General features: G+C 45.6%; 1 protein-coding gene across 1 annotated transcript in view; it reads right to left on the bottom strand.

Moving 5' to 3' along the window:
- LOC121290732 (cilia- and flagella-associated protein 44) overlaps positions 1-24,031 on the bottom strand; it is a 375,801-nt gene that overhangs the window by 195,972 nt on the left and 155,798 nt on the right. The window contains exons 2-4 of the mRNA XM_041211577.1: positions 18,735-18,851; positions 11,516-11,678; positions 11,004-11,166 (exon numbers count right to left, since the gene is read on the bottom strand). Coding sequence (XP_041067511.1) covers positions 11,004-11,166; positions 11,516-11,678; positions 18,735-18,851 — 443 coding nt within the window. The remainder of the gene's footprint in view (positions 1-11,003; positions 11,167-11,515; positions 11,679-18,734; positions 18,852-24,031) is intronic.

The raw sequence follows: 24,031 nt of genomic DNA, 5'->3' as shown, positions 1-24,031 counted from the left end.
GTGATTGAGAGTTTCACATTAATAGTTGTGGTCACCCCAGGGCTTTACATTATGCAGGGAGAGAGGACCACCAGGCAATCAAAAAGAAACTGGCAGGTAGTGCATCTCACTCTCCAACTTATATTCAGTTCTGAATACTGATGAAAGTGCTGCATCATCTAGGCAGTGCAGCCAGAGTGAAGTCCACGGAACCGGAGATGGCTCAGCCCTACAGGGGGGCACCGTGATAGAAGAATAATAGTTGGGGCGTTTCTATGGCCACAGATATGAATCCAGGATCTATGTAGACTTGACTTAATTAAACAAGTCAGTTGAACATGAGATCCAACAGATGGCATCAGTGGATGAAAGTCCTACCAAAAAGCACCCTTTTTACAAAATTGGATGCTAGCAGTGCCTTCTGGCAGTTGCCTCTAGACAATGAATCAAGGTTGTTAACTACCCTATCATTCCATTTGGTTATTGTTTTAACAGGTTACCATTTGGAATTACTTCAGTACCTGAGATATTCTAAAGGTCACTCTCCTTAACCAAAAAGAAATTGCAAAACTGCCGCCGGGAATTCAAAGTTATCAACTGAGACTTGTGAGATACAATTCAATTACTGAGTGCTTCCAGGGAATGTACCAGATGACTGCATTTACATTGTTACACTGGAAAATTTAAAGTTTATTGATGAAGTGGAAGCATATACTTCACTCATCACAAAATACTTACCAACCACTGAGGAAAGACTACAAAAGACTAAGCTAGCATAACAGCAGGACGATGAGCGCATGAAAATAAAAGAGAATTACCAGAATGGATGGCCAGAGTACACTCCAAATAATTCTGTTCTTCACCAATATTTTGAGCAAAGGAAACATCTTACCATCATTGATGAGCTCTTAGCTTTCAATGACAGATTAGTTATCCCAAAATCACTTGGTGTTGACACTCTACAGAAAATCCATCAAGGTCACTTGGGAATAGCAAAATGCAGAGCAAGAGCCTCACAGTAAGTTGGGTGCCCAGGCATCAGTCGTTCCATTGAAGAGTTAATCACAAATGGCCTTAGTGTGTAGTGCATAGTCAGCAGCAGAGAGAATTACTTGTACCATCCACCTTTCCGACATGGCCATGGGACACTTAAGAATGGTTTATTAGAGTTTAAAGGAAAAGCTTTCGTCATCATCATTGATTACGACTCCAGATGGTTTAAAGCGATCAGAGCACACAACATCAATGCCGAGACAGTCATTGTGTTATTGAAAGAATATTCTCAACACATGGCATCCCAGATATAGTGGTGTCAGACAACGGTCCTCAGTTTGGGAATGAATTATTCCATAACTCTGCACAAGAATGTGGGTTCATGCATGAGACTAGTTTGTCTAGACATCCCAATCAAAGGGAGAAGCAGAAAGTTTGAACAATCAAGGAATTAATGAAAAAGAACGAAGGTATTAACTTAGCTCTTCTTAATAACATAACCCCACCATTAAAGAACTGGCTCTTGCCATCAGAACAATTGATGGGAAGACGGCTGTGAACACAGCTTCCAGTTCTACAACAAACACTACAACCTAACATTATTTCAGATGATCGTGAGAAAGTTAGAAAACGTGAGGAGTGTCATGAAAGTATAATAATTTTCATAATATTATCAGGATTTATTGTAAAAGAAGATTAATGTGTGTGTTTATGTGTGCATGGGATTTAATTGAATTAGAGACAGCTGGTCAGGGGGCTTTGACTCATGAAAAGAAGCTAGGTTTGAAATGCTAATTACGTAAACATGGCTGAAGTCTTAGAATGTAAGGTGTGAGGAGAATTTGCATTTTTAGATAAGTTGGGACAGTTTGAATTTTGAAGAGATAGTTGGATGTTTACACCTAGCCAGAAGCTAGGCCAAACAGTGTGTTTATTTTTCCCAATGGTTTACTGACAATATTAGCACCATGAAAAGTTTTATATGGGAAAGTATATTTTTAAAGACATATGGGACAATGGAATTTACAGATTAAAAAGAGAGAAAACATATATAAAGGAGAATGAAAGGCTATGTTGAGAGCAGCCCTGTGATATCTAGCAGAAGCTTACAAAACAGTCTCCAGCCATGTCTGCGTGAATCTGCCGTATCCAGCCCTTAAAGGTGATAATTGTGCTGGCCTGTTCTTTACTTTAAAGTCTAGTTTGGACTGTTGCCTTATAAGGGAGTGTATTTGGGAGTCAGGTTAGGTAGGAATTTTAGTACTTACTATAGTATTAAATAACTGGAATCCTATGTATGTGTTTGACATCTTTTCTTTTGTTAATAAATATTTTAATTTAGTTTTTAAAAAATCTCTGAAGGTTTTGGTGGAGTTATTACTTCTGAATTCATGCATGTATGTCGAAATAAATACAAATTGCAAAACTGTTGTGATAGAGATACCAAGTTTTCCTTGGATTTGATCTGCCTGGCACACATCATCTTCCTCGTCATAACAGGAGCAATGAAGAGACAGTCAAGCTCGTAATTTCAACTTCAGGTACAGAGCAAGAGACTTGAAAGTGCTACAGCCTGGGGTGAAATTGTGGAGACAAGATCAACAGAAAGACGGAATTGTAATAGAAAGATCTCCACAGCCAAGATCTTATAGAATTGAGACAGACCGTGGAAATATCAGAAGGAACCCAAGAGCCTTGATATCATTGAGCAGGAAATCAGTGGAACCTTGGGCATACTATTTAGATCCGGATGAAGACAAGGAACCAGAAACAAACAGAATCTCTACAAACACCCAGGTGGAAGACACGTCTATCGAACGAAAAGAGAGTACAGTTTGTCCTTAACCTCGAAATGAAATCAGAACCAGATCAGGGACAGTGGTCAAAGTACCTCAGAGACTAACCCTGTGAAGTCTAAGACTTTAGGAGGGGCTGTAGAAGGATATATATAGTTGGCATAAAGACTTATGGGGGAGATGCAGAGTAAAGGCTTAACATCAGGTGCACCTGATATTGATGTAACTGATGTAATTGTGATGCAATGTCACATGTTAAGTAACTGAGAACAGGAGAAAAGCACAAGTAGTACCTCATGTAAAGCACTGAGATGTACGTATATCTGTAAATAAACAGGAATGCTTCTAATTAATAACATAGAAACATAGAAACTAGGAGCAGGAGTAGGCCATTCAGCCCTTCGAGCCTGCTCCGCCATTCATCATGATCATAGCTGATCATCCAACTCAATAGCCTGCTCCGGCTTTCTCCCCATACCCTTTGATCCCTTTCGCCCCAAGAGCAATATCTAACTCCTTCTTGAAAACATACAATCTTTTGGTCTCAACTACTTTCTGTGATAATGAATTCCACAGGCTCACCACTCTTTGGGTGAAGAAATCTCTCCTCATCTCAGTCCTAAATGCTCTACCCCATGTCCTCAGACTCTGACCCCAGGTTCTGGACTCCCCCACCATCGGGAACATCCTTCCTGCATCTACCCTGTCTAGTCCTGTTAGAATTTTATAGGTTTCTATGAGATCCCCCCTCATTCTTCTGAACTCCAGCAAATATAATCCTAATCGATTCAATCTCTCCTCATATGTCAGTCCCGCCATCCCAGGAATCAGTCGAGTAAACCTTCGCTGCACTCCCTATAGCAAGTACATCCTTCCTCAGATAAGGAGACCAAAATCGCACACAATATTCCAGATGTGGTCTCACCAAGACCCTGTACAACTGTAGCAAGACATCCCTGTTCCTGTACTCGAATCCTCTCGCTATGAAGGCCAACATACCATTTGCCTTCTTTACCGCCTGCTGCACCTGCATGCTTACCTTCAGTGACTGGGGTACAAGGACACCCAGGTCTCGTTGTACATTCCCCTCTCTCAATTTATAGCCATTCAGATAATAATCTGCCTTCCTGTTTTTGCTACCAAAATGGATAACCTCACATTTATCCACATTATACTGCATCTGCCATGCAATTGCCCACTCACTCAGCTTTTCCAAATCATACTGAAGCATCTCTGCATCCTCCTCACAGCTCACCTTCCCACCCAGCTTTGTGTCATCTGCAAATTTGGAAATATTACATTTAATTCCCTCATCTAAATCATTAATACATACTGTGAATAACTGGGGTCCCAGCACCGATCCCTGTGGTACCCCACTAGTCACTGCCTGCCATTTGGAAAAAGACCCGTTTATTCCTACATTTGGCAAGATGGATACAGAATTGGCTTGGTCATAGGAGACAGAGGGTAGCAGTGGAAGGGTGCTTTTCTGAATGGAGAGCTGTGACTAGTGGTGTTCCACAGGGATCAGTTCTGGGACCTTTGCTGTTTGTAGTATACGTAAATGATTTGGAGGAAAATGTAACTGGGCTAATTAGTAAGTTTACAGACAACTCTAAGGTTGGAGGAGTTGCAGATAGTGAATAGGATTGTCAAAGGATACAACGGGATATAGATTGGTTGGAGACTTGGGCGGAGAAATGGCAGGTGGAGATTAATGTGGACAAATGCAAGGTATTGCATTTTGGAAGGTCTAATATAGGAATTATACAGTAAGTGGCGGAACCCTTAAGTGCATCAATGGGCAGAGGGATCTGGGTGTACATGTCCACAGGTCACTGAAAGTGGCAACACAGGTGGATAAGGTAGTCAGGAAGGCATATGGCATGCTTGCCTTCACTGGCAGGGGTATTGAGTATAAAAGCTGGGAAGTCATGCTGCATCTGTATAGAACCTTGGTTAGGCCACACTTGGAATATTGCATGCAATTCTGGTCGCCACATTACCAGAAGGATATGGAGGCATTGGAGGGGATGCAGAGGAGGTTTACCAGGATGCTGCCTGGTCTGGAGGTTATTAGCTACGAGGAGAGGTTGAAGAAACTCGGATTGTTCTCACTAGAGCGACGGAGATTGAGGGGCGACTTGATAGAAGTTTACAAAATTATGAGTGGCATGGAGAGAGTAGATAGTCAGAAGCTTTTTCCCAGGGTGGAAAAGTCAATTACTAGGGGACATAGATTTAAGGTGAGAGGAGAAAACTTTAGAGGAGATGCGCAAGGCAAGTTTTTTACGCAGAGGGTAGTGAGTGTTTGGAATTCACTGCCAGAAGAGGTGGTGGAAGCAGGTACTGAGATAGTGGTGTTTAAGAGGCAGCTTGACAAATAGATGAATAGGATGGGAATAGAGGGACATGGACCCTGGAAGTGCAAAATGTTTTCGTTTGACAGGAATATGATCGGTGCAGGCTTGGCGGGCCGAAGGGCCTGTTCCTGTGCTGTACTTTTCTTTGTTCTTTGTTCTCTTTGTTTCCTGTCTGCCAACCAGTTTTCGATCCATCTCAATACACTACCCCCAATCCCGTGCACTTTCATTTTACACGCCAATCACTTATGCGGGACTTTGTCAAAAGCCTTCTGAAAGTCCAAATAAACCATATCCACTGGCTCCCCCTCATCAACTCTACCAGATACATCCTCGAAAAATTCCAGTAGATTTGTCAAACATGATTTCCCTTTCATAAATCCATGCTGACTCTGTCTGATTCTGCCACTGTTTTCCACGTGCTCAGCTATTAAATCTTTTATAATGGACTCTAGAATTTTCCCCACTACCGACGTCAAGCTGACTGGTCTATAATTCCCTGTTTTCTCTCTGCCTCCATTTTTAAATAGTGGGGTTATATTAACTACCCTCCAATCTGTAGGAACTGTTCCAGAGTCTATAGAATCTCGGAAGATGATCACCAATGCATCCACTATTTCTAGGCCACTTCCTTAAGTACTCTGGGATGTAGATTATCAGGGCCCAGGGATTTATTGGCCTTCAATCCCATCAATTTCCCCAACACCATTTCCCTGCTAATACTGATTTCTTTCAGTTCCTCCCTCTCACTAAACCCTGTGTTCCCCAACATTTCTGGTATGTTATTAATCTCCTCCTTTGCGAAGACAGAACCAAAGTATGTATTTAGTTGGTCAGCCATTTTTTTGTTCCCCATTATAAATTCCCGTTTCTGACTGTAAGGGACCTACATTTGTCTTCACCAATATTTTTCTCTTCACATAGCTATAGAAAATTGTACAGTCAGTTTTTATGTTCCCTGCAAGCTTACTCTCGTACTCTATTTTCCCCTTCTTAATCAATCCCTTGGTCCTCCTTTGCTGAATTCTAAACTGCTCCCAATCCTCAGGTCTGTTGTTTTTTCTGGCCAATTTGTATGCCTCTTCCTTGCATCTAATACTATCTCTAATTTCCCTTGTAAGCCATGGTTCGGCCACCTTTCCTGTTTTACTTTTGCGCTAGACATGAATAAACAATTGTTGCAGTTTACCCATGCGCTCTTTGAATGTTTGCCATTGCCTATCCACCGTCATCCCTTTAAGTAACGTTTCCCAATCCATCATAGCCAACTCGCGCTTCATACCATCGTAGTTTCCTTTATTAAGATTCAGGGCCCAAGTCTCAGAATCAATTACGTCACTCTCCATCTTGATGAAGAATTCTATCATATTATGGTCGCTCATCCCCAAGGGGCCTCACACAACTAGATTGCCAATTATTCCTTTCTTGTTACACAATACCCAGTCGAGGGTGGCCTGTTCTCTCATTGGTTCCTCAACATATTGGTCCAAAAAAAATCCCGTATATACTCCAGGAATTCCTCCTGCACAGTATTGTTGCTAATTTGATTTGCCCAATCTATATGCATATTAAAGTCACCCACAATTACAGATGTTCCTTTATTACAAGCATCTCTAATTTCCTGTTTAATGCCATTCCCAACATCACCACTACAGCTTGGGGGTCAATATACAACCCCCAGTAATGTTTTTTGCCCCTTAGTATTTCTCAGCTCTATCCATAGATTCCACATCGTCGGAGCTAATATCTTTCCTCACTATTGCGTTAATTTCCTCTTTAACCAGCAATGCAACTCCACCGCCTTTTCCTTTTTGTCTGTTCTTCCTAAATACTGAATACCCCTGGATCTTCAGTTCCCATCCCTGGTCACCCTGCAGCCATGTATCCGTAATCCCAACTATATCATACCTGTTTACATCTATTTGCACGGTTAATTCATCCACTTTATTGCGAATGCTCCTCGCGTTAAGGCACAAAGCCTTAAGGCTTGTCTTTTTAACATTACCTGTCCCATTCCCACTATTTTCATTGAGGCCCTGTTTGATTCTTGACCTTGACTTCTCTGACTATCACTTTTCTTATTCCACTTTCTGTCTTTTGTTCTTGTCTTTGGTTCCCCCTCCTCTGACTCCTTGCATAGGTTCACATCCCCTTGACATTTTAGTTTAAACCCTCCCCAACCACTCTAGCAAATGTTCCCCCTAGGACATCAGTCCTGGTCCTGCCCAGGTGTAACAGCCTATATTAATATTTTTAGGATAACAGACAAACCTTCAATATCTGAACTCAAGATGAAACAAATGTGTGGCTGGAGGTAGTGCAAGAGGGAGGGCTTTAAATGTCTGACACATTAGGAACAGATCTAGGGAAGATGGAACCCGAACAGGTCGGATGGGTTGCACCTAAACAGAGCAGAGACCAAATTCCCCGTGGGGTGATTTGCTAGTGCTATTGGGAAAGGCAGGGATGTGGGAACCAGGAGATAATACAAGAGAGGAACAACAAGGTGCTCAGAGGAATGGGAGAGACAGATAGCACTAGAGTAGGGGATAGAAAGGTATTAGGATGGGTTTTTCTTAAGAGGAAATGTCATCATTAGCATGTGTGCTCTGTCCAAAAGCAGGTTCTTTCATGTCCTGAATATTTCCCAAAGTGCTTCACAACCAAGAACTACATGGAAAGTGGAGTTACTATTGTGATGTAAGGAAAAGCGGTAGCAAATTTGTGAACAAGATGCAATAAACAGAAATAAGATAAATCAACAGCTAAGCTGTTTTCTCAAAGGTGTTAATAATTGGGGAATAAATATTGTCATGGTACTGGGAGAATTCCCCTGCTTTTCTTTGAAATAGTGCCATGGGAACATTTATGTCTACCTGAGATGGCTGGTGGCTTTTTTTATGGTGGGGAGGTAGGGAGTGGACTGGCAGACCATCAGTTTAATACCTCATCTGAAAGATGGCACCTCCAACAGCGCAACAGACCCTTGGTACTGCCTTGGGAGTGTCAATTAGATTAGGTGCTCAAATCTACAAGTTTAAACGACCTCATTATCTCATTAGAGTAAAATGAATCAAATTAAGTATTTAATATTCCAAAGTGATAAAGCACCGTAAAAACACCAATATTATTTAGTGATCTCAGCTCTAACTAAACAAGTACTTTCACCTATTTCAACAGCAGTTATGACCAAACTGGCTATATGTTTATAAATGAAGCATTTTGCACTATCCAGAAATCCAAAGCCAGGAAACACTAGTTCGCAAGAATTTTTTTGAGCAGACACAAGCATCCTTTCGACGTCACTGGTATCATTTGACGAACACATGAACCCAAAACTTCTGATCAGAGTCGGAACCCCAGTGTCCAACACTGATCAGCCATAAAACCACCCACTTACCTGCATATGTTGAAAAGGCTCCGACTTCCAAACCATGAAGCAGAAGAACCCTCTCAGTGCAGGAATCCTCAGAGAGAGCAGCAAAGCAAATTAGTGCAGGAGCCACACTCCCTTTTTATGGCTCTAGCTGTCATATTCTGTTGAGTGTTTCAAGGTCCCCAGACTTCTCAATGTGTGAGTGAATGATGTGTAAGTGATATGTGGGTGAGGAAAATGGCTAAGTGAGTATGGTGGCAGGTGGGCGGGGTGGCAAGTGGGTGAGGTAGTTAGTTGGGTCAGATCGGGAGGGGTTGTCAGGTCAGGGATTAGTCAGGTTGGGTTGGGGGGAGTTAGGGGGGTGAGGCTGGAATTGGGGTTCAGGGGTCTGGGGGAGTCATGGAGAGTTAGAGGCGGGAGTCAGGGGATGTGGGTTTGGGTTGGGGGAGTCAGGTGGATGGAGGCTAATCAGATCAGGTCGGGGAATCAGTAAGGGTTGGGGTCACTAGTCAGATCGGGTCGGGTCAGGGTGAGGGTTAGCCAAGTCAGATTGGGGGTGAGTTGGGTCAGGGTGGGTGCTAATCAGATCAAGTCGGGGGAGTTGGGGGATCAGGGGAGTTAGACAGATCATAACGGGGGAGTCAGGGGTCAGGGACAGAAATAGGTGGTGGGGGCTAGTCATATCGGGTCTGGGGGAGTCAGATGGATGGGGCAAGTCAGGTCAGATCAGGGGTCAGGTTGAGTCAGGTAGTGGGGCTAGTCAGGTCGGGTCAGGAGCTCAAGGGATGAGTTGCTGTATCAGTTGTGTAGTCACCCCAGAGTTAGACTAGGGTTTTTCTGTCCAATGTTTCCTGGGTAACTATCCAGTTAAGTAAGTGACATCTGTCCAAAGTTTCTAACTCAGGATCAGAAGTTTTTTCGGAGGCCCCTGGGTAGCAGGGCCATCGAAAGTTCAAACTTCACAGGCATATCTAACGATCTGGGGACTGCAAGATTTAGGCCACGGACAGACACGTTTTGGAGGGGGAGAAGGCCATTAAGCCCCTCGAGCCTCCATGTGAGAATGTCACAGCTGAGCCGATTGTGGCCTCTACTTTCTTGTGCACTTTTCAATCTTTGTCAGTCAAGAATCTATCTAACTCAGCCCAAAAAATATTCAATGACCCAGCCTCCTATGCTCTCTGGGGAAGAGAATTCCACAGAATAACGACTGTCAGAGAAAAAAATTCTCCTCATATCCATCTTATTCTTAAACTGTGACCCCTGGTTCTAGATTCTCCAATAAGGAGAGACATACCTTCAGCAACTACCCTCTTAAATCTCCTTAGAATCTTTTATCTTTCAAAAAGATCACCTCTCATTCTTCTAAACTCCAATGGATACATGCCCAGCCTGTCCCACCTAACCCCATAAGAGACAACCCATTCATCCCATGGGGTCAACTGAGTGAACCTTCTCTGAACTGTTTCGAATGCAATTATATTCTTTCGTAAATAAGGAGACCAAACCCATGCACAGAACTCCACATCTGGTCTCACCAATGCTCTGTACAACTGTAGCAAAATTTCCCTTTTACATTCCATTCTCCTTGCAATAAATTACAACATTCCATTAGCCTTCCTAATCACTTGCTGTACCTGCATGCTAACGTTTTGTGATTCATGTACCAGGACACCCAGATCCCTCTGTACTGCAGAGTTCTGCAATCTCTCTCCATTTTAGCAGAGTTCTTTGGGTGTGGAAACATGGAAGATTCAGTGTTTGGATCAGTAAAACCATTTTTCATCACTGCTTTATGATATTTTATCACTGTTTTATGTCTCAGGTAAATATTTATATCCATGGTGTTTTCCAGTTCACACACCTGTAGTTAAACATTCTAAAGTTATTCTGTAATTCAGAAAATTCAGAAATCCATAAATGACTTGGTCCCAAGCATTCCAGATTGGAGAGGTTATAGTGTACTATTATTGCTATTATTTTATTTACAGTGTTTTGGAAATGCAATGGTGGAGTGAGACAAAAAAAGGGAAGACTTCCATTTACGTAACACTTTTCACCATCAGTGGTCATGTCAAATCGCTTAACAGCCAATGAAGCACTTTTGAAGTGTAGTCACTGTTGTAACGTAGGAAACATGGCAGACAGTTGTGTGAGCAAACTCCCACAAACAGCAATGTGTTAATGACCAGAAATTATGTTTGTTGTGGTGTTGATTGAGGGATAAATATTGGCCAAGGCACCAGAGAACACTGCCCTGCACTTCTTCAAAATAGTGCCATGGAATCTAACCATCCACTCCAGCAGGCAGATGGCACCTCAGCTTAATGTCTGATCCAAAGACAGCACCTCTGACAGCACAACACTTCCTCAGTACTGCACTGGAGAGTCAGCCTTGATCTCATGCTCAGGTCCTGGACTGGGATTTGAACTGGAACCTTATGACTCAGAGGTAAGAGCACTCCCAACTGAGCCATAGATGACCCTCTAACATACCATCACAGTGCCAATGCCCCCTCCAGAGCTGCTTCGAACGTGCCTTTGCTCCTTGGTCTTAATATTCATTAGGATTACCAGGTTACCAGCCACAAACATTATAGTTTGCTCATCTATGAGTTGAATATTCACACGTCGAGTGCAATCGTAACCAAAAGAATATCTGGGGTCAAAAATGGTCAAGCAAGACAAGAGTCAAAGGAGGGTAGAAGTTGGAAAACAAACTGTAATATGTTCAACTAATCAAACTATCAATTAAATTTACTGTACACACATTAATTTGGCAAAGATTTACGCACAGATTAATTTGGGAAACGACAGAATTTACTGTACACGATTTCATTTCTGAAAAAATTAATTTACTGTACAGAGATAAATTCAGCAATAAATTTACTGTATACTCAAATTAATTTGGAAAATAAATTATAATTACTATACAGTAGGGTACAATGCTCTGACAGCAAATGTTTATGCAGAAGGTAAAGCAGTTTTGCTGTTTTAATGAAGGATACAAAAAGGTAAGCAGATCTTCTGGAATTTCTGAGTCTGGTGTGATGAACGGTTTGAAGTATACATCCTCATAGTCATAGAAGAAGTCATCTGAGAGGGTTTTTTCCATTTGCTTTTTACTTAATTCCTCGTCCGTGCCCCTCTCCACCTCCTCTGCAAGTTGCTCTGTAGTCAAAGCAACATATGTTTAGTTTGTGGGGAGGCGATGGCGTATTGTTGCTAGACTAGTATTCCAGAGACCCAGGGTAATGCTTTTGGGACCTGCGTTCGAATCCTGCCATGGAAGATGGTGGAATTCAAATTTCATGAAAATAAATCTGGAATTAAAAGTCTGATGATGACCATGAAACCATAGTCAATTGTTGTAAAAACCCATCTGGTTCACTAATGTCCTTTAGGGAAGGAAATCTGTCATTTTTACCTGGTCTGGCCACCAGAACTTGCTGCGCCCGTAGCCAAGCTGTTCCAGTACACTACAACACTGGCATCCACCCAGCTATGTGGAATATTGCACAAAAAGCATGACAAATCCAACCCAGCCTATTACTGTCCCATCAGTCTACTCTCGATCATCAGTAAGGTAATGGAAGGGGTCATCGACAATGCTATTAAGCAGCACTTGCTTAGTAATAACCTGCTCACTGACACCCAGTTTGGGTTCCACCAGGGCCACTCAGCTCCTGACCTCATTACAGCCCTGGTTCAAACATGGACAAAAAAGCTGAACTCCCGAGGTGACATAGGAGTGGACTGGCCTTGATATCAAGGCAGCATTTGACCGAGTGTGGCATCAAGGAGCCCTAGTAAAACTGGAGTCAATGGGAATCAGGAAGAAAACTCTCCACCGGTTGGAGTCATACCTAGCACAAAGGAAGATGATTGTGGTTGTTGGAGGTCAGTCATCTCAGCTCCAGGACATCACTGCAGGAGTTCCTCAGGGTAGTGGCTCAGCCCAACCATCGTCAGCTGCTTCATCAATGACCTACCTTCCATCATAACGTCAGAAGTGGGGATGTTCGCTGATGATTGCACAATGTTCAGCACCATTCGCGACTCCTCAGATGCTGAAGCAGTCAATGTCCAAATGCAGCAAGACCTGGACAATATCCAGGCTTGGACTGACAAGTGGCAAGTAACAATTGTGCCACACAGGTGTCAGGCAAAGACCATCTCCAACAAGAGAGAATCCAACCATCGCCACTTGATATTCAATGACATTACCATCATGAATCCCCCACTATCACCATCCTGGGGGTTACCATTGGCCAGAAACTGAACTGGACTAGCCATATAAACATTGTGGCTACAACAGCAGGTCAGAGGCTAGGAATCCTGCAATGAGTAACTTACCTCCTGACTCCCCAAAGCCCATCCACCATCTACAAGGCACAAGTCAGGAATGTGATGGAATATTCCCCATTTGCCTGGATGAGTGCAGCTCCCACAACACTCAAGAAGCTTAACACCGTCGAGGTCAAAACAACCCACTTGATTGGCACCACATCCACAAATATTCGCTCCCTCCACCACCAACATACAGTAGCAGCTGTGTACACCATCTACAAGATGCACTGCAGGGATTCACCAAGGCTCCTTTGACAGCACCTTCCAAACCCACGACCACTACCATCTAGAAGGAGAAGGGCAGCAGACACATGGGAACGCCACCACCTGGAAGTTCCCCTACAAGTCATTCACCACCCTGATTTGGAAATGTATCACCATTCCTTCACTGTCGCAGGGTCAAAATCCTGGAACTCCCTTCCTAATAGCACGGTGGGTGTACCTACACCACATGGACTGCAGTGGTTCAAGAAGGCAGCTCACCACCACCTTCTCAAAGGCAACCAGGAATGGGTAACAATTGCTGGCCCAGCCAGCTGAGCCCACATCCCGTAAATGAATTTTTAAAAAGTCCTTCTGCAAGTAGTGCTCATATACAGGTATTGCAATTTCATTTCCTAAATGCACATTTCCACTTACATAGCCGAGCTGTCTATCAAATAATGAGCACATGTTCCTGATATAGAACAAAATAAAGTTATTGGGTGGAATTTTCAAATCATAGTCCCAACCAAAACAGTGAGACTTGTAGCAGGTCAGGAGCCCAATTGCTGCAGGACTGGGCTTTGCCATGGATGTTTAACTGAGTCAAAGCATGAGCATCTTGTCTCCGGGTGTCCTGGTGTAAGGAACTCTCCCATGATTGGTTAAATGATTCCTTGGGCTTCAAACTTAAGGATATTGTCCAGATGCAAGCTTACTACTCAGACACAAAAATACAGTAATTATTAATAGTCCTTTGGTAGTACAGAACTTGAGAATTGCTGAAGAGACACACTGTTGAAGCTTTTCATCTTGCACTCATTAGGGCAGACGCAAGAATAACAAATTTCAAAGGGAACAACAATTCATATTGCATGATGAGAGAGCACTGATTGGTTGGCAAGTAGACTCTGATTAGTGGAGACATTTCAATAGAGAATACACCAGAGAACAGTTAACTACCAAACTTTTGTTTAAATTCAAACCAGGCAAGTTGACTCCGATTAGTTAAGACATTGCCATGGGGAATGAACCAGGGAATGGCTATCCCACAAGTTGTTGTTTAGTTGAAAAAGGCTCAATGCGTGGACATGTTCTTTTTGTTTGCAAAGGACAGAAACGTGTGTGTGTGAATATAAGGCTGCGACTTTTGGCCCTGGAAGTGCCCAGGCTACCTCAGATTACCCTGGAAGGGTAAGGTGTCTCATAAATTTGAGCAACAGGTGGTGCTCGCTGTTTCATGTTGCTACTCTGCAGTAGCAACACAAGTGTATTCTCCATTAACAGGATTCTGCCGTCAAGCCACAAAGATATTCTGTCTAGCACACAATGAGTAATGTGATGTATGAATTTCAGTGCCAGCGTGATACTAGGTATGTAGGCTGTAAATCGCAATGACTGATGGGTCGTATCACACAGTATGCCCTTTAAGCTGCTCACAACAGGCAAAGCACTGACTGTACTCAACCAGCCCATGCCTGCAAAACTCAGGACATAGTGTCCAACATTAGGTGCAATTCCGTAATTGGACAACACTTACTAAACAATCCCAATTGTGTTAAGGATTACGCTAACAACCAATTTAAGATTATTAGTTGGGTTCGCAGTATGGCTCACTTACGTGTGCTAGAAGCTACATATATTCACACACAGGGCCCTGTCCTTTGCAAAAAAAAACATGCCCATGCATTGCACCTTTTTCAACTAAACAAAAGCTTGGGGGACAGCCATTCCCTGGTTCATTCCCCAAAGCAACGCCTTGACCATTCAGAGTCACATTGCCTGGTTTGAATTTAAAGCTTTGGAGTTAACTGTTCCCTGGTACATTCTCTATGGCAATCCACCAATCCGAGTCCACTTGTCAAACAATCAGCACCCATTTCTCATGCATTATAAATTGTTGTTTCCTTTGAGATTTGGCAATCTTGCAAATCTATCCTGATAATAGCAAGACAAAAAGTTTCAACAGCATTTTTCTCTTTTCAGCAATACAGTAATTATTATGGTTACAAAATGAACTTAGACCTCCTAGTCCCTTGCATACTCAAGGTGATCAGGTGTGACCTCTGGAGGTGTTTTTCTTCTGACCGTCCGTGAGCTCTCCCCGGAATGGCCCTCACTGTTCTAGGGAAACTGCACTTATCCCTCCCATTAAAGTCCAGAACTTCCTCCTATGACACCAAGTTATGTTACCTGATGCTCAACAATGTGTAAGAAAATGAGATTCCACCATACAAATCTCCAGGCTATGATATAATGGCTGTTTCTATGATACAAAAGAACAGGAGACATCCTGGCTACTTATCCATTGGGCTTCCCCCATTCTGACAGTCAAAGTGTGATATTCAAACCTATTCTAGCTTATTGAGGTCTCGGTATGAACAACTTAAAATGGATGACGACTCAAAGCTAAAAATAGTTTGATTAGGAAGTATAACAAAGCAGATTCTAACATTTCCTAACCAGCACCCCCTATCCCACGCAATGACCTTTCTAAACTCTGTTTGTTTTCAATTGTGTTAATCTACCAGCTGGAATACCTTGAGTCCGCAATCTTAAAAAAAAATGAAGTAGCAACATTTAACAATTAGGCCAGGATTTTGCCGAGGTGGTAAGGGTGCCACCATCAGGGCCAGAAGACCAATTAGGTGGCTGCTGCCAGGCTAGCCATCCTATTAAGGACAGCTGTACACTCCCAAAACTGCCAGTCAAATCAGAACACTGACAACATGGCAGGCAGCCTCAACAGCACCATCAGGAGCAATGGTCACTGCCAGAGATATACCTAGAGGAAAAGTATATATTGATTGACCTGCACCCTCACAACTCGGTTAGTGAGTTCTGAGAGGGGCACAGGGGTCAATCAGGAAAGTTCTGGTGATGTGAGTGGGTCGGGGTGGGGGGTGGGGGGGGTGCTCAGACAGCGAGGGCAGGCGGCATCAATGTTTTGGGGAGGGGGAGAGGAGAAGGTAGATGTGAGACAGATTGCCATCAGGAGGTCCCTCCATGGGCCAAAGAGGGCCAAAAAAAATGACTTCCCACAACAGTGCATGAGATGTCCAGGGTTTACTTTGTGGTTCCCCTATGTGGTTGAGACACTTGCCACCAACAACAACACCCCCCACCCCAAAATCACCCCCCCACCCCCACCCCCACCCCCAGCTAGTAAAATGTCAGGAGAAGCTAGAAGACACTCTTCATTGGCCAAGTAAGTGACTCAATTGAAGTTTAGGCAGGCAGAAGGGCTCTGAAGAAGTCATACGGACTCGAAACGTTAACTCCGTCTTTCTCTCCACAGATGTTGCCAGACCAGCTGAGTTTTTCCAGCACTTTTTGTTTTTGTTTGAGGCAGGAGGGCTATCTGCCACCTTTCCCCATTGGCAACATTGCACGGTAGCAGGAAGGTCAGGAGAGAGATGTAGTAGTTTTTGTCAAGGTTCATCCTGAGCAGAATTGTAACGCATGACTCTGTGCTCTAAGGGCAGTTCCCAGGGAGGCACAGCAAGATAAACATCAATTTGTGCTGGAGGACCAGCAACACGGATGAAAGATGCTCTATGGTCTGCCTGAAATTTGCTGGTCTTCCAGTGTAGAGTTGTCCATGATCAAGCGTTGCAGACTAGCACATTCCAAGGTCCAGGACTACATGCTGAGGAACGCACTAAAACCTGCGGCAGTCATCACAGAAGCACAATGGGGAAAGGCCTTTAGCCATAGAGCACTGAGGGGTTGAAACTTGGGTAAAATCCTTCAGGCTGTATGTACATTGCAAATAAGTATTGAAGTTGTACAGAATTATCAAGGCATTCCAATCACGTTGTTTAAATTTCTTATTGATTATATTCCAGGTTGAGTTAGACAGATTTTTAATCTACAGGGGAGTCAGGGGTAATGGGGAGGGAAGGGCGGCAGGCAGAAAAGTGGAGTTGAGGCCACAATCAGGTCAGCCTTGATCTTGCTGACTAGCAGGGCGGCTCAAGAAGCCAAATGGCCTAGTTCTGCTCCTATTTCTTATGTCCTGATGTTTTTAACGTACTTCATTTCAGAGCCCCTCCACACACCACCCCTCTCACCCACCAACGACGCCCCCCCCCCCACCCAACCCCACCCCACTCCCCAGTGAAACATGGAAAAGGGTAGGATGATGTCAGGTTCCTGACCTGACAACACTTTGCAGGATTTCACCTCGCACCCACACCTGTGCCCACTTCCTTATGTCCGTTAAAATTCTACATATTGTTTCCATTCTTCCAAAAACACTAGGAACGCTATTATGGTGGCACAGCTGGTAGTGTCCCTGCCTCGGAGTCAGAACCTCCAGGTTCAAGTCCCACACCAGGACTTGATGGAAGGTGCATTCATAATGTGGCCAGACAGATTGACTATCAACTTGCAAATCCTTCCAATACATATCAATGGCAGTCAGTAAGAGCAGGAGAGATTCCTGGTCAGCCATGTGATGGAAAGAAAATTAGAGACTTTGCCATCACTATCCATAGCTCCAGACTACAACATACATTTATGAGTACATGGTGCGACAGTAATTTGGACTCATAAGAACTAGGAGCAGGAGTAGGCAATTCAGCCCCACCATTCAGTACAATCTCATTTCGGCCTCAACTCCAATTTCCCACCCTCTCCCCATAACCTTTCAACTCGTTACTAATTAAAAATCTGTCTATCTCCTCCTTAAATTTATTCAGTGTCCCAGCATCCACTGCACTCTGAGGTAGTGAATTCCACAGATTCACGACTCTTGGAGAAAAATAGTTCCTCCTCATCTCTGATTTAAATCTACCACCCCTTAGCCTAAAACTATGGCCTCTCATTCTAGAATACCCCATGAGTGGAAACATCCGCTCCATGTCTACTCGACCCCTTGACTGAACAGTAACACACCACCACTATCACTGATATCATTGAGTTTCCCAACAGCAATTTCTTTATCTCTGAGAGATGTGGATGACCAATGAAAGTATGCCTGACAGGTCAGACTGTATTCACTTGCCAGGACTTGAATAGTCACATTTCCAAACCAACATCAACACACTTTTCATAGATCCTAAGTGCACCAGGTAGCTTCTTTTCCTGAGATAGAAACCAGGGCTGCCCCTCCAAAGGCACCACCACGTGAGTGTTTAACTAATTGTGATGTTTGATAGCATTTCAGAAGCACTCCAGTCACACTTTGCCTGCTTTCCATGGCGCTGAATGGAAGATAGGAGAGCAGGGTGAGCCACATCCACCATACCATGGTTGCCTCCATCCATCAAAAAGCTACCATTCTTATTTGCAGGCTGACATACAAACTTGGTAACAACTATGGGGGCTTCAGAGAGGCAGTATTAGGACAGCTGACCTAAAGTTTGGTTGAAGAGGTGTGTATTAATGAGCACCTTAAAAGAAGGGAGAGAGTTGGAGATGTTTAGGGAGGGATTTCCAGAGTTTGGGACCCAAGCACCTGAAGCATGGCCACCAAGGGTACAGCGAGCAAAATCAGGGATGCTCCAGAGGCCCGAACAGAGATAGGGAGGGGCAAGGCCAAGGAGAGATTTGAAAACAAGGATGAGGCTTTTAAAATTGTGTTGAAAAGAATGAAATAGAAGTTTACAGCCACCTGGAATGAAACATGATAAGAAATCTTAAAAGACAGACACAATGGTAATGGTTTTTCACCTCCTTCTTCAGGTGGCGCTGTTGTTTCATCTCCTTGCACATCGTTTTCACCTTGCAGCTCATAATCAAAATCATCAGAAGCAAGATTCTCAGTGGTTGCATCCTCTTCTTTTTCCTCTTGTTATTTTGACAAACAGAAAAGGAGGGAATCTTTAATATGTTGTAAGAATCAACAAAGGACATCATCTACTAAATTACATATACACACATACGCACATACACAACTCTGCTCCACCCATTCTTACATCTACCTCCCTCACTCCATCTTACACACACAAACCCTCTCTCTCAGAAAAACACTCCATCTCACACACAAGAAATCTCTCTCTCACTCTCACACTCGGACACACTCTCTCCACCTTTCCCACTCTCAATCTCGCACTCCCACAGTCCCATTCTCTCACACACTCTCTTTCACAATGACACATGCACACTCTCTCTCATAGACATTCTCTCTCTCAATCTCTCACTCTCTCACTCCCCCAGGATCGCATTCTCTCTCTCTCCCACATTCGTTTTCTCTCTCAGTCTCCCATGTTCGCTTTCGCTCCCACTCCCTGTCACACACTCTCTGACACCGTCACTCTCTCCCGCTCACACCGTCACGCTCTCCCTCTCACACCGTCACGCTCTCCCTCTCACACAGTCACGCTCTCCCTCTCACACAGTCACGCTCTCCCTCTCACACAGTCACTCTCTCTCTCACGGTCACTCTCTCTCTTGCACTAACGTTCTTTCTCCCACACAGTCACTCTCTCTCTCTCACTGTCTCATGTTCTCTCCCTCGCACTCTCTCCCTCCCTCGCACCTTCTCCCCCCTCGCACTCTCTCCCTCCCTTTCTCCCTCCCACTCTCTCTGACCCTCCCCCTTTCTCCCTCACATTCTCTTCCCCATACTCTCTCCCACTCCCCATCACAAACCTCCCTTTCTCCCTCGTACTCTCTATCTCTCGGCTTCACACACTCTCCCATCTCTCCCTCACACTCTCTCCTTCACCCCCTCTCACACACTCCCTCCTCACACACAAAGTCTCCCTCACTCAATCTCTCACTCATACAATCACTCTCTCTCAAAGTCACTCTCCCTCTCTCTCCATCAGTCAGTCACTCTCTCTCACTCCTTTTCTCTCTCTCTGTCACACACTCTCTCACACAGTCTCTCTCTCTCACTGTCTCACACTCTCTCCCTCACTCTCTCTCCCTCTCTCATACTGTCTCCCATTCTCCCTCACACACACACTCTAACTCGCTCACAGTCGCTCTCTCTCCCTATCACACTCTCTCTGTCTCTCTCTCATAGTCACTCTCCTTCTCTCTGTCAGTCTCTCTCTCCCTCACACATACACTCTCCCATTCTCCCTCACACACACTCTCTCCTCACTCTCACACTCTACCTCACTTAGTCACTCTCTCTCTCACAGACACACACTCACACTCTCTCTCACAGACACACTCTCTCTCACAGACACACTCTCTCTCCCTCTCAAGCTCTCTCCCTCTCAAGCTCTCTCCCTCTCTCATGTTCTCACCCTCCCTCCCTAAAGTTCTCTCCCTCAATCGCATTCTCTCCCTGCCCCCTCGCACTCTCTCCCTTCCCCTCCCTCTCCCTCCCTTCCCTTCCCTCCCCTCCCTCTCCCTCCCTTCCCTTCCCTCCCACTCTCTCCCCGCCCTTTCTCCCCTTTGCCCTGCCTTCCCTCCCTCTCACCCTCTCGCACTCTCTCCCTCTATCCCTCGCACCCTCTCCCTCCCACTCCCTTCCCCTATCACCCTCTCTCCCTGACCCACTCTTTCACACACCCTCCTCATGCACAAACACTCCCTCACTCAGACAATCTCTCTATCTTAAAATCATTCTCTCTCTGTCACTCTCTCTCCCTCACGTCACACTCTTCCACAGCCACAAATTCACTCACAGCCACACACTCTCTCCCTCCCTCCCTCACACTCCCTCCCACCCTCCCTCATACTCTCTCTCTCCCTCCCTCACATTCTCTCCCTCCTTCCATTACAATCTCTCCCTCCCTCACACTCTCTCCCTCCTTACCTCACATTTTCTCCCACTTCCCCTCACACACTCTCCTTCCTTCCCTCACACTCTTTCCTTCCTTCCCTCACACTCTTTCCCTCCATCCCTCACACTCTCTCCCTACTTCCCTCACACTCGCTCCCTCCTTCCCTCACATTCACTCCCTCCTTCCCTCACACTCGCTCCCTCCTTCCCTCACACACTCTCTCTCAGTCTCTCTGTCACTTTCTCTCCCTCCTTCCCTCACACTCTCTCAGTCTGTCTGTCACTCTCTTCCTCCCTATTTCCCTCACACACTCTCTCTCAGTCCCTCTCTGTCACTGTCTCTCTCTCCCTCTCTGTCACTCTCTCTCTCTCCCTCTCTTTCACTCCCCTTCTCTGTCACTCTCTCTCTCCCTCTCTGTCACTCTCGCTCTCTCCCTCTGTCACTCTCTCTCTCTCCCTCTCTGTCACTCTCTCTCTCTCCCTCTCTGTCACTCTCTGTCACTCTCTCTCTCTCTGTCACTGTCTCTCTCCCCTTCTCTGTCACTCTCTCTCTCCCCTTCTCTGTCACTCTCTCTCTCTCCCTCTCTGTCACGCTCTCTCTCTCCCTCTCTGTCACTCTCTCTCTCTCTCTGTCACTCTCTCTCTCCCCTTCTCTGTCACTCTCTCTCTCCCCTTCTCGGTCACTCTCTCTCTCCCCTTCTCGGTCACTCTCTCTCCCTCTCTCTCTCTCCCCCTCTCTCTCTCCCTCTCTGTCACTCTCTCTGTCACTCTCTCTCTCTCCCTCTCTGTCAATCTCTCACTCACAGTCACACTTTCTCTCTGACACGCTCTCTCGCATGCAGCCTCGCCCTCCCTCTCGCATGCGGCCTCGCCCTCCCTCTTGCATGCGGCCTCGCCCTCCCTCTCGCATGCGGCCTCGCCCTCCCTCTCGCATGCAGCCTCGCCCTCCCTCTCGCATGCGGCCTCGCCCTCCCTCCCACAGTCACTCTCCCGCTCCCTCAAACATACAGTCACTCTCCCGCTCCCTCACACACACAGGCACTCTCCCGCTCCCTCACACACACAGTCACTCTCCCGCTCCCTCACACACACAGTCACTCTCCCGCTCCCCCACACACACAGTCACTCTCCCGCTCCCCCACACACACATTCACTCTCCCGCTCCCTCACACACACAGTCACTCTCCCGCTCTCTCACACACACAGTCACTCTCCCGCTCCCTCACACACACACAGTCACTCTCCCGCTCCCTCACACACACAGTCACTCTCCCGCTCTCTCACACACACAGTCACTCTCCCGCTCCCCCACACACACATTCACTCTCCCGCTCCCTCACACACACAGTCACTCTCCCGCTCTCTCACACACACAGTCACTCTCCCGCTCCCTCACACACACACAGTCACTCTCCCGCTCCCTCACACACACAGTCACTCTCCCGCTCCCCCACACACACATTCACTCTCCCGCTCCCTCACACACACAGTCACTCTCCCGCTCTCTCACACACACAGTCACTCTCCCGCTCCCTCACACACACACAGTCACTCTCCCGCTCCCTCACACACACAGTCACTCTCCCGCTCTCTCACACATACAGTCACTCTCCCGCTCCCTCACACACACACAGTCAATCTCTCGCTCCCTCACACACACACAGTCAATCTCTCGCTCCCTCACGGTCACTCTCTCGCTCCCTCACACACAGTCTCCCACTCTCACAGTCAGTCTCTCACTCTCACACACAGTCTCTCACTCTCACACACAGTCTCTCACTCTCACACACAGTCTCTCTCTCTCACACACAGTCACTCTCTCACACTCACACACAGTCTCTCACTCTCACACTCAGTCTCTCACTCTCACACTCAGTCTCTCACTCTCACACTCAGTCTCTCACTCTCACACTCAGTCTCTCACTCTCACACACAGTCTCTCACTCTCACACACAGTCTCTCACTCTCACATAGTCTCTCACTCTCACAGTCAGTCTCTCGATCTCACGCAGTCTCTCTCTTTCTCAATCATGCAGTTTCTCTCTTTCTCAATTACGCAGTCTCGCTCTTTCTCAATCACGCAGTCTCGCTCTTTCTCAATCACGCAGTCTCGCTCTTTCTCAATCACGCAGTCTCTCAATCTCGCAGTCTCTCTCTCTCGCAGTCTCTCTCTCTCGCAGTCTCTCTCTCTCGCAGTCTCTCTCTCTCGCAGTCTCTCTCTCTCGCAGTCTCTCGCTCTCTCGCAGTCACTCTCTCTCAGTATCTCTCTCTCTTTCACAGTCTCTCTCTCTCTCTCTCAGAGTCTCTCTCTCTCTCTCAATCTCTCTCTCTCTCTCTCAGGCTCTCTCTCTCTCTCTCACACAGTCTCTCTCTCACACACTATCGCTCTCTCTCTTTCCCACACACACAGTCTCTCTCTCTCTCTCTCTCACACACACAGTCACTCTCTCTCTCTCTCTCACTCTCACACAGTCTCTCTCTCTCTCACTCTCACAGTCTCTCTCTCTCTCTCACTCTCACACAGTCACTCTCTCTCACTCTCACACAGTCACTCTCTCTCACTCTCACACAGTCACTCTCTCACTCTCACACAGTCACTCTCCCTCTCATACAGTCAGTCTCACTCTCACACAGTCAGTCTCACTCACACACAGACACAGTGTCTCTCTCTCACACACACAGTCTCTCTCTCTCTCTCACACACAGTCTCTCTCTCTCTCACACACACAGTCTCTCTCTCTCTCACTCTCACAGTCTCTCTCTCTCTCTCACTCTCACACAGTCACTCTCTCTCTCTCTCACACAGTCTCTCTCTCACACACTATCGCTCTCTCTCTTTCCCACACACACAGTCTCTCTCTCTCTCTCACACACACAGTCACTCTCTCTCTCTCACACAGTCTCTCTCTCTCTCACTCTCACAGTCTCTCTCTCTCTCTCACTCTCACACAGTCACTCTCTCTCACTCTCACACAGTCACTCTCTCTCACTCTCACACAGTCACTCTCTCACTCTCACACAGTCACTCTCCCTCTCATACAGTCAGTCTCACTCTCACACAGTCAGTCTCACTCTCACACAGTCAGTCTCACTCACACACAGACACAGTGTCTCTCTCTCACACACACAGTCTCTCTCTCTCTCTCACACACAGTCTCTCTCTCTCTCTCACACACACAGTCTCTCTCTCTCACACACACATCTCTCTGTCTCACACAGTCACTCTCTCTCACACACAGTCACTCTCACACACAGTCACTCTCTCTCTCTCACACAGTCTCTCTTT

The sequence above is a fragment of the Carcharodon carcharias genome, chromosome 18 (assembly GCF_017639515.1).
Source record: "Carcharodon carcharias isolate sCarCar2 chromosome 18, sCarCar2.pri, whole genome shotgun sequence".
Classification (NCBI taxonomy): Eukaryota; Metazoa; Chordata; class Chondrichthyes; order Lamniformes; family Lamnidae; genus Carcharodon; species Carcharodon carcharias.
The sequence above is the reverse complement of the archived record's forward strand: the minus strand, read 5'-3'. Positions and strand labels throughout refer to the sequence as shown.